Below are 12,469 nucleotides of genomic sequence, written 5' to 3' on the forward strand. Positions count from 1 at the left end.
TGTTTGTGCAAGAGGAGATTGTTCAATGTCACACTATTTATTTATTTTTTATTTTTTTCGATATTATGTCACACTATTTATAGGATCAAGCTTAGGGGCAACGAAATTAAAGAGAATTATTACTGATTTTATTCTGATTTGTCTGATTTTTTCTTTCCTTTAATTTGTTTTTGTTTGGTAAATATTTATTGGTGATTACTTCTCTACCCTCACATAAATTGAGGGTATATGCCCTATGCTGACATGACCAATCAAATTCAGCCATATATGTGTCCAAGTCAAACATAAATATTTTTTTACCAAAATATAATTTTGACTACTTTAATTTTCAAATAATTATACTTTAGGTTACTAATTTTCATTAATTATATTTTAGGTTACACATATTCTTATCATTGACTAAAAAATATTTTTCACAAATCTTATTCATCTTTTCTTACGTATTCATCTTTTCTTAAGATCAAATTTTTTCGTCGGTGTTTCGCTTGTCGCCGCCGCTTCACTTGTCGTCATCGCTTCGATTTAATTTCTTGAGGGATTTGTAATTGCTATTTGAATTGTTAAATTGACAAATAGTGATTAAAACATATAAGAGAATAAAAAATAAAATCAATGTTATCTAGATGAACCGATTCTGGAACAAACGTAGCCGAAACAAAATTCTGAAAGACAATTGTGAAGATACCGATGATGGAGAAGTGATTCTGGAGCCTAAGGAAGCGGCGATCTTCAAGGATCACAAGTGAAGCAGCGACGACGACAAGTGAAGCAGCGGCGACAAGCGAAGCGCCGGCAAAAAATTTTGATCTTACGAAAAAAGAAAAGATGAATCCATAAGAAAAAATGAATAATATTTTCAAAAAGTATTTTTTTTAGTAAAGGATAAGAATATGTGTAAGCTAAAATATTATTAGTAAAAAGTAGTTACCTAAAATATAATTATATGAAAATTAAAGTAGTCAAAATTATTTTTGGTAAAAAATTATTTGTGTTTGACTTTGACACATATGGCTGAATTTAATTGGTGTCATGTCAGCATAGGGCACTTACCCTCCATTTATGTGAGGGTTAATTAGAAAAAACCAATATTTATTTCTTTATGGATCATTAATTTTTTATGATCACATTAAATAGTCATTTGGTACAACGGCTAAAATCATTAATTTTATGGATCAAATCAATGATATTGTTTGGTCAAAAGCCGAATGTTACTACTAATCGATTAAATACTGAAGATAATAAAATGATACAAATCTGTTCTAATTTAACTAAAATCCTAAGTTCGATCTCTGATTTGAGTATGCAACAACGTTAAAACTCTTAGGAAGAATTTGCCGCTCATTTAGGTCACACAATGCTCGAAAAATTGGTCTTTGCAGTTGCGCACAAAGAATATCTAACTTATGCAAAAAAAAAAAAAATTAAATATGTAGGAGTTCATATAATCAAGAAGTTGATTTCAAATTGAAGCAACCTGTACAAGATTTCTTCAGACCTCAAATTCAATGATATAGGGAATGATACGTGCATGAAATTTAGAAGTTGAAATTTTCTGCTAATTAATGCATTCCTCAAGAAATCAATTTATATAAGTATCGAGATGCAGTTACTTTTCTAACGCTATAAACTTGTCTAGCTTATTCAATTCACTACTACACAAGGTTATCAAAACCGGACCGAACCGGCCGGTCGGACCGTGAACCGGTCATGAAAACGGTTCGGTTTTGAGCAAAAAACGGATAGGAAACCGACCGGCAAAAAAACCCGTGAACCGTGGTCGGACCGGGTCGGACCAGCGAACCGGTCGGGCGGTTCAAACAGTTTTGCAGATTTTTTTTTTAGAAAAAAAAAGGACAAAACGACGTCGTTTTAATTTTATTTTTTTAAAAAAAAAATATGAAACAAAACAACGACGTCGTAGGAATAGGAAAGATTTTTGTTTTTCATCTATTTTTCATTTTGGTTTGAATTATAAATTTTATTTTCTTTGACTTGTGATATTTTATCTTTTTAATGTGTAAAATTATGAAATATTGAGCAATTATTCATATATATTTATTTATATATTAATTAAAATATATATTTAATTAAAAACAGTTCGACCCCGATTGAACCCGGTCCGACCAATTGAACCTTGAACCGGTGAGCTCGCCGGTTCGATGACCGGTCCGGTTCTGACAACCTTGCTACTACATATTATGGGCCATGTGGATTTATGATAAAAGGATCAGGGAAGAAAAAAAACAACGATGAAGTAGTTTGGATAAGACAACATAGTAAAACTGGTTTTCTTGATTATCACTTTTCTTATTTGTAAAGTTAAAGAATTTGGATAAGACAATATTATACTAACGCATCTTCAGATACATCATTATTTGTAAAATTAAACCAAAACAGTAATTTCCTTGATCATATAATGTGAGAAAAGTGACTTCCTTGATCATAATGCATTCTCTTCTTCAGGAAAATAGCATATAGTAATAATTTTCTTGATGGTTATTCAAATAGCTCATGAGCCAAGAGCTCAGCAAGCAGAATTCAATAAAATTTCATACATTACCAGGTCCTAGAGAAAAAGCATTACATTGAATAGGTGTTCAATGATCACCAAAATTTTCATGGATATGCTTTTCTAGAAGTAGCTTTTGTACAAACGAAATACTATTATACAATTCCAGCAAACTAAGAGGACTGCAACGATAATCTAATTTTAAAGATAAAATTGTGATCAGCGGGCCTAAAGAGCCTACCTACACCAAAAAAGAATTATACAAAATGAATATCTATGATAACAGCACTAATATAGCTTAAAACTAAACTAAGCGGTCACAGCTAAAGCTAAATATATAACATCAAATGCAATTCGCGCTCCTCAGCTGCATTTTTGCACAAGTCAGTTCTGCTGCTATGCGCCTTGAAATGGGTCGCTCATGAATCATGTGTTAAATTACCCATACAAGACCAAAAAAAAGTTCGAAACCATCCAAATACCTGCATCCACACAGTAGGTAACAAGATATTCAAAAACTGACTAGTCCATGGTTTATATATAACTCACAGTATGCATGCTTTAATTTATTTGGCTCACTACCATATCTTATGTTAACATTAAAGCTTAAATATTACTTTAGACCCACAAAATAGGATAATTTTTGTTAATTGTTGACGGCTTTTAGTTCTTTTCTGAATAAATGACTACAATCAACTCTTTGCGGTCAGCTTTTGGACCTTTTCTGACTAGAAGATCAACTGTGACCATTTTCAAAAAAAGAGATACCAAGCAATAAATTATTGAAGGAACCAAAGCAATAATTGCTTTGTTTTGTTTTGGGAGATTAAGAACATGTTTAGGCCTATCATTAATCAGGGAAAGATGGAAAAAGGATAAAATATATAAAGAAAAAGTGGTTCACAACTTAATATGTGAAGAAATACTTGTAGTAAATGAATAAAGTGAGCTCAAGTTTATTGCTTTCACTCTGTAGTCTGCTCTAAGTCTGTTCCATGCTTGAATTCGCTGTTCAATTCTACGATCGTGGCCCCGATCTCACTGTTTCTATGTTGTGCTTTTGGTTTCAAAAAATGCACATAGCAGTAGTGCTAGTTTTTTCTGGTTGGGGTTCTTTTGTTCCTTTGGTGGTGTTATCGGATACCATATTTGTTATCTCACTCACACGCGAAAACTTGAAAGGTTAATTCTGTTTGCATATTATTATCCCATTAGATCAGTAGACTAATTTCTGTGTGAAACCACCCCATTTTATTTGGTTACATGTTCTAACCATCATCCCAAACTTCCAATTAATTTTATGTTGCTCGGTTCATTATATTTCTATGTTTTGTATATTTTATGTTTCAAAATTGTAAATCTTTAATATCAATTTTTAATGGGTAAACTGCAATGGATATACAGGGCAATTTTACGAGTTTACAGGGGCTCTAGTGCCCAAGTCTCAGTTAAAAATTAATAGATGCCAGGGGTCAAATACTCACCACAAAACTGCAATGTGTAGGAATCACAATCTGAGACTGATCAACTGATAACAGGTTGAAATGACTTTTTGATTTCATCATAAAACCACCTGCAAAACAAGTCAAATCACCTTAAGAACCCTCCCAAAACAAGAACAAACAACATAGCTGTGGAAAAATACTGAAATATTAATGAATATCTTAAAAGACTAGAAGCACTAATATGAGAAGAGTATTAGAAACACTCATTGGGTGAAATCCATGTGGGTCTCACCAATTTATCTGGGACTCATTTCCAAAATGTGAGACCAACATTAATTTAAGCCAATAAGAGAATGAGTGTTAGAGTGGGTGAGTGTTGGAAAGAGAGTACTCCTAGCATTCCTCCTAATATGATTATATAGACTACGCGCCACCTAACAGATTTGATTAATGGATATAATAAAGTAATCCCTAATAATTAAAAAATTACGACTCATAAATAATTATATATTATATATTTTCATAATCGTAAGTTTTGGATTGGCCCAAAAGGAAGTGAAAAGGGTGTCTCCGCATTAATTTTCTTCTAATATAGTGATAGTGAGTAACAGAAAAAGACTACATAAACAAGGTTAACGCAATCATTCCATGTCTCAGTCCCAAAATTTTCTCTATTTGTATTTTACCACTCCCCTCTGTAACAAGTAATTGGCTAATTGCTATAATCTCATATTACACACATGTAATAAATGTAACCATCTTTCTACTTGATGTCTGCATTCAGTATATGAAAAAATGTGCAAAGCGGATGAAACAGGCAAATATAAAACAAAATAAAATAAAAACTGTTCAAGAAACAATGGATAAAGAAACAAACCTGCAAAGGAAAATAGGCTGTACACTAGCACTTGCCTCAATTCCAAATTGACATCTTCTGTCATTTTCTTGTTTAAATTTATCGTATGGAAGGACTACACAGGGGCCTCGGATAGAGCTAGCCATTTCTATTCTATCACTATTAGATTCATAAACCTTCAACAAAGAAAAAGAAGACATCTATAAGAAAATATCAAGCAACATATGGTTCTAAAATAGTAACTAAACTAAAACGTGTAGCAGTGGCACTATCATTAGATTGGAACACCAACCAAACTACTGTAGAGGTTACACTCGAATTGTTACTGAAATTGCTTTTGAGATAACTTCTCAGCCATATGAATTTATAGATATAAAGTTGTACAATTATAATATTAATCCCTTGATTATAGGGATTAAATCTTACAATAATCTCTTCTAATTTCGTCAAAACTATACCCTAAGATTACTTACATGGAAGAAATAAGGAAATGAATATATCATCATATGATTTGGGACTAGTGCTGACGTCCTGACCTTGGTGGTAGGGTTTCTGGTTTGGGACACTAGGGTTTCATCAAGCCCAACAGATGTGAGCTCTGAACGCAACTGGAATTTGTTATTGAATTCCCTTGAGAGAATAACTCTCAGTCATAAAAATTTATAGAGAAATAGTTGTACAAAAAATAATAGGGATTCAATTTGTTCTATAATCTCTCCCGATGGCATCAGAGTTATATACCAAAAAAAAAAACAGACTATTTGCATAGTTGTTTATAGAGTACAAATGTGTGACTGTGTATGACCAAAATCGATGTAACTTTAGGGAAAAACTGACTGCTAAGATACCAATGACATTTTTCGCATTTGCAAGAATGAATCGGTATCCCTTTAAGAAGAAAGAGACGCACAATTTTATATGAAGATGTATAAGGAAAAAAAAAAGTTACCTCATTGACTTCAGATATACAAGGATGACTGATATTCCCCGGCAAATCATCAGGGAAGTAGCACTTTGTTGCCTTAACCCACTTCACCCCAGTTTTGGAATCTTCCCACATAGACTGAAAATTAAATAGGAATAAGTCTTTTTGTTAAAGTTCTATAAATTTTATAATGACACAATTTTGCACAAGGGTACAAACCAATTATTAATTAATTAATCAATTAATTAAATCACAATAGAAACTGTAAGGTGCACCTAAACAGGAAGCATGGGTGTTTTATATTCATATGCCCTTCACAATTTCATAGGTGAATTTATAAAAGTATGATATAACCAACTGCTAGATTACAAAAGAATGCGTGATAATTTGCTTGCCTGAAGTTTAGAAGGGGTTAATTTGCCATGGTTGGATGTGAAAAAAGCATGACCCTGCAGCCTATATGTTACTCCATCAATGCAGCAAGATTGATAATACTTTTTCTCGTCTACAAGTTGTACAACATCACCAATCCATTCTACAGCATGTGAGCTATCTGAAGATAAAGCAGAGTGCTGAATACCTTCAGTATTAGTTCCAGAACCTCCGACAGAATTTGGTTGTGCAACATCTAGGTCACCGTGGTTGATATCAGAAGTTATATTTTCTCCTCCATGAGATTCTTTTTTATCACTAATCGTCAAACTACTGCTAACGTGTCTATCTGATGATATTTCAGCACTGTCGTGTGACACTGTCATCTCAACTTGAGAATCTCGTGATGGATGCAAATTTTCACATTTAGCCGGCTCAGATAATTTAGGAAGAGTTTCAGATTCTGAAGTATCTTTACAGGTCAAAGCCTTTGAATCTATTTGTTCAACATAACTTTCACCCTGCAAGCCAGTGGAAGCCCTACAAGCAGCAGATTTCATACATATGTTTGGATCAGGCTTCTCATCAATGGTTTCAATGCTAGATGAAATGTTGGAACCTTGTATATCTCTCGTATCTGGGGTATTTGAGTCAAATGACAGCTCAGTATTGTGATTGGCACTGGAAACAGTTGGAACAGAGTTTCCATTTATTGTAAATGTCTGTGGGCTGACCTTTGAATCTAAGTTCTCTGCTTTCTTCTCTGAAGATGGTTGAATACCCACTGTATTAGAGGGAAAACTTGGTGATGTAATTGAGGATCTCATCACACGGCCATATTTTGGAGGCAAAGGCTTTCCCCCACTTAAACTCAAGCACCTCATGCAGTGCCAATCAACTCTATTATGAATTCCCCTAATGACTGCTGGCTGCAGGCACTTCAAGTGAAATCCCTTTTCACAAGCATCACACATAAGAACGGTATCAACCTCGTTGACAGTGAGCTCACACGTCTGACATGTGAAAGTCTTACTCATATAATCCCTTGATGGGGGAGTCCATGTGGGATGGTCAGGAACCTTCGGTAGTAACAATTTCTGGACAACCTTTGCAATATCAGAGTGACTAGGAATCGTAGGAGGTTGAACCATATTCCCACCCTGTAATGACTGGTGCATGCTAGACAAATTTCCAGGTCCCATGTGAGTAATAAATGGTCTAACGCTCTGGGCTGTTGTTACTTGTGGACCTGCCCTTGATATGGTTGCACCAGCAGTTCCCTCAACCTTGACGACAGAGTTATGAGCAGGTGGCACCTTGTTTTCTGATACATTTCTAGCTAATGACACAGGTTGAGTCTGTATTGACCATGTAGGAGCATTCACCGATGATTGGTTTGCCAGTGAGTTTGCTACAGTTTAGAAAACTTCTCAAAATCAGTTACCATTTATACGACTGAAATGTCATAAGATACAAATCATATGCACACTATTAAAAATATACAATAGACTACAAGTATTACAAATTATGAAAGCTAAACTAAAAAGCAGAAATCCACGTGAAAACTGAAAAGTTAAAACTCATACTTTTTGAATTTCCATAGTATTTACCTACAAATAATAAAAAATGGGGGAGAAGAGACAACTGAAGAAGAGGGTCAATCATTCAGTTTCAGACTGTAGAAAAACAATCAAATAAACTTGGAGACTATATCCACCTCAAAAGGAACTAGATATACAGTAATCAAATGAACTTCCAGGTTTCTTCATGCATCACTGCATTCAGTGTCTTATATATAGAAGAAACTCCCCATATGTAAGCATTTTATTATATTTAGTTTAGAAAAAAATAGAATCACAGCAAAACAAAGTACAAGTCCGCACCACATGTTCAAATCATCATACATGAGAACATATTGATATTGCACTATTAGCTAAATCATCAATAGTAAATGTAAATCTTTCACCCCTTGGAATTTGGGATTGGTCAGAAGCTTTGTTGAAATTACCTTGGACCTGAAGCACATAAGGAGCCCCACTCATTCCTCCAGTAACTTTAAACTGTGGGTTTTCAACTCTAGGCAATGCTACAGAAGATGGATTTCTTCCCATGTGATTGTTAGGTATTGCACCAGAAACCATGGGCGGTCTAACTTCATTGCTGGTTGATTGATACTGCAATGCTGCAGAAGATCCTGCAGAAAGATGGGGAGGAATAGACACCATGGAAACTGTGGATGATATTGTCGTGTGGTTTGATTTATCAGGCACGAACATTCGAACAGCATTTGTCGGCACACGATTGTCAACCATTCCACTGGTGTTTGTTTGCAAGGGCTGAGATGTATATGTTGTAGAAGGTGCAGAGAATTTCTTTGATTCCTCCATCTAGAAATAAGAAAGATAGCAAAAGAAATAGAAAACAAATGTGAAACGAACTCGTCAAAACACTTTCCAGAGCTTCCTCATTAACAATACAGACATGCTATAAACCACAAACAAATGCTCCTACTTATGTACAAAACAAAAGTAAAAAGCTTTTGACACTAGCAGAGCTCATCATCTTTCCAATAAACTCCGTGAAGTGCCTACCCAATAAGGTAATTTATGATTAAAATGAGTGGTAAAAGGAAATTAAATGAGAAAAATAACGGATTTGAATCGCCTGTTGTAACTGCTTGACGCAGTTACACGCAGTAAATGATTTCAGCCGCACAAAATAGATCGGATGGCTCTGATTTATTGAATTAATTTGGTTCATTTTATATAGAATTTAATCTCGGCCATTTATTTCTGATCAAACAGTCATAAATAGTTACTGCATCAACGAAGTAACTGTGTAAAATCTACTTCCAAAAATAACCCAATACTTGATGTAATGCAAGCAATTAAAGTAGAACTTAAATTATCCTCCCAAATACCCCCAACCCCCGTAAAACAAAATGCTACAAATAATTGCGAAAGAAGCAGCAAAGGATTCAACACTCTTATCCACATTTTATAAACTCAACAATCAAGATAAAAGCATGTGTTTGGATAAACTCAACACCGCGACCAAAGCAATCTGTAATTCAGCATCCATAACAGCTGAAATCATGAAAACCTTAACACAACCGCTATTTAAAACCTTGCTTAAACATATTATTGTGGTCAAATTGACATTGGAACGCGAGATTAACAAAGTTGACAATGAACCAAACAAGTGCATATATAATGTGACATATGCATCAATTGCAACAAGGTTTCACTTTCACACTAAGCAATTATTCAAAACAACAACCACATACAAATACGATGCATTCAAATTCAATTATACAAATTTCTTTCTAATACTACATAATCAATAACTCAAAGAATTATAGAGTTACAAAAGTTGGAATCTAATTAACTAAAATAAAAATTGAGAGAATGAATACCTTTGTTTTCGCAAAGGAGTACCGTTCAGCAATAGACATCTTAGGTGTGGACCGAAACCCTAACCTTTGGTCCTCAACCTTAACATTCAAACCAAGATCCTGAATAACAGAACCAATAGCTTCACCAGCAACAATATCCTTCGGAGCAATCCCTTGACACAAAACCGCAAGCTTATTCCTCGCCTCTCTCATAAGCTCAACCTCGGCATCACTCGGTTTCTTTCCGCCACGCATCGTCGCCATCGTTGATAAAACCAAAACAATCTCCGCCACTCGTTTCAATTCCACCGATTCCGAATTCTCAATTACATCAACCTTCGCTTTCTTGTTGCACCGTTGTTGTTCCTCTCTTCCTCCGTTCTCAATCTCCGGTGGCGGATCCGTCGTCGGTTCCATCGGAGAGAAACCCAGAGAGAGAGGGAGAGGAGAGAGAGAGAAAGAGGGAAAAGGAGGGAAGAGGAAGAAAGAAGAAGAGAAATTGAAAGCGGTAATTAAATTAAATTTAATTTATATATATAAGTAAGAGATGTAAGAAGCGAAAAGTGAGATGTTAAGTGTTTTTTTGGCGGGTAAGTGATTATTGAAAAAGTTTTGAGTTTTGGGAGAGATGAAGATTTGGGGGTAAATTGAATTGTATTTTTAGGTATTTGGAATTGGGATGAGATTTGGTTTCGGGTTGGGTTAGTGAAACAGAGCGAACGTGTGCAAGCGCTAGAGAGATGGCTGGCTTGTCACGTGTTTATACTACTTAGGCTAAGTTACGATTTTATTATTTTTATTTATATTTTGAGATAAGATTTTATTTTTTTATTTTTTATGAGAGAAAATAATGTATTTGTTTTAATAGTTATTTTTATTTTGGTAATTTAGTAAAAAAAGAAAATTAATATAATCAAGACATTGGATTTAAGTCGTTAATGAGTTCTTCTATGAAATAATTTGAGTTCAATTTTTAATTGAAACAATTATTTTCATATTTTATTACTTCGCAAATTAGTAAATATTTTTGTTCATGAGTCAAAATTTTGTTTAAAATATTTCTAAGTTATTCTTCAAATAAATCGATGGTAAACCTATCTAAGTTATTCTTCAAATATTTCTAAGTTATTTTTCATATTTTATTGGATTCGCTGGTAAACCTATCTGCATACGGTTTTTATAAACCGATGGTGGCGAATCAAACCTAAATTTTAGTATGATACACACATTTTATAATTTATATACAACCATTATCATGATGTTCATGTATTTGCAGCAGACTCACAACACAAGATCTAATAGAGAATGTTCTTCAAGTCTTTAGGAGGGACTTCCAAATAGAGCTATATAGCCATGAAAAAAAAAGAATTAGAATATTCTCTGTATAAAAATATATCTATATCCCCGTAACTTTTGCTTAAAAAAAACATCAAAATCAAGGACTCGAGTCATCATCAACCAAATGTCGGGAAAACAAAAAAAAAATCTCCACACAATAAACAAAAAGTAACAGAATCTTTAAACTAATAAATAAAATTAACAGAATCAATTCATAATATTAATTTATCACAAATTCTGCAATTTTTATGAGGGGAACTTGCAACCTCTTGAACTTTCACACAATTGCAATTTTACAATGAATAATGTTGCAAACCCTATCAACTACAATGTTTGCACAGGAAAATTGAAAATCTTCCTCTCAAAATTGAAAATCTTCCTCTCAGTGGTATCATAACCTAGTGGGGAGCAATAACTGAGTGGTGATATATCTTGGACGAGGAGCGGTGAGACTCACACATGATGGGAAATGACGCAGTACGGAAGCGTGAAGGAAAAGCAAAACGCTAAACCTAATGGATAAAGACAAGCCGCAAACACAAACTTGTCAAAATAGGGTTTCGGAGTCCACCGAAAGAGTAATTTGGAATCCACCAAATTTGAGAAAATTCTCTGAAATTTTATTGAATCAAAAGGTTTCTTTCAAGGCTACAATAGTTTACCTTAAATAGTAGTGAAAAATAAAAATAACAAATCTTCTAAAAGATTGTAAAAATAAAAATAACAAACCTAGCTAAATAAAAATAACAAATCTACCTAAAATATAAAAATAACTAATCTAGGTGAAATATAAAAATAAGAAATCTACCTAAAATATAATAAAACTAAATCTAACTAAAATAATAAAATACTGAAGAAATCCTCCTACATCAGTCTCCTCTACCTCAAAAGAACTCGACCCCGAGTTCTCATCTTGATAAGGAGCTTCCCTTGCAAGTTGATTCCTCCAATGAACAAGAGACCACCCTCCTGGATCCCATTGAGTGAAGTGAGAGGACCCGTCTTGTGCCAACACATCCAAATTACCACCGGGGTCCCATTCCTCAAAGATGGCATACAAAGTTGGAAATTTATCACAGAAGGATGTTTGACCCACCTTAGTTAACATGTATGAGTTAGTGTCACTAACATCAAGTTCACTAATTAGGTAATAATAATGGTGCTGAATGAGGGAAGTTTGAGAACTCCAAGTATCAACTTCAAGTGGCTCATTCTCACTTATTTGAATCTCGGTTGCTGCATCCATGATCCTTTCAAACGCAACCATTGATTCATTGTGATATTTAGACGCTGGTACTATGCAATCTGTGACTGGCGTCGCCTCTGTTTGGACACAGATTAAAGGAGCAGATTGCACATTGGGATTGATGACGTTTGAAACCATAGCTGATTTGGTGTTATCGATTTCAAAATCCACGACTTCATCGTGTTGGGAATCTCTAATAACATCGTGAACTTGCTCGACTTCATCGGCCTCTTTATTTTCATCTTTGGATTCTTCACCTTCAACTGAAACATCTGGTTCAACAACTACTTCAGTTTCTTTCGGTTTGGATTTATCAGCAGAATCGTCAAGTTTCTCGGGATGAGATGGTTGGTTATCATCTAGGGTTTCATTAGCTATGTGACG

The 12,469-nt window shown here is 34.3% G+C and overlaps 1 protein-coding gene across 1 annotated transcript; it reads right to left on the minus strand.

Annotated features, from left to right (window-relative positions):
• Positions 1–2,475: 2,475 nt before the first annotated feature.
• Positions 2,476–10,259, minus strand: LOC123921405. The gene is made up of 7 exons (XM_045973923.1): positions 9,523–10,259; positions 8,116–8,494; positions 6,131–7,518; positions 5,760–5,873; positions 4,832–4,986; positions 3,994–4,082; positions 2,476–2,991 (listed from the first exon to the last, which is right to left on the minus strand). Exons 1-6 carry the CDS (start codon positions 9,916–9,918, stop codon positions 4,034–4,036), a joined length of 2,481 nt encoding a protein of 826 aa, XP_045829879.1. The 5' UTR covers positions 9,919–10,259; the 3' UTR covers positions 2,476–2,991; positions 3,994–4,033.
• Between the last annotated feature and the right edge of the window lie 2,210 nt (positions 10,260–12,469).

Source organism: Trifolium pratense, linkage group LG4, assembly GCF_020283565.1.
Source record: "Trifolium pratense cultivar HEN17-A07 linkage group LG4, ARS_RC_1.1, whole genome shotgun sequence".
Lineage (NCBI taxonomy): Eukaryota > Viridiplantae > Streptophyta > Magnoliopsida > Fabales > Fabaceae > Trifolium > Trifolium pratense.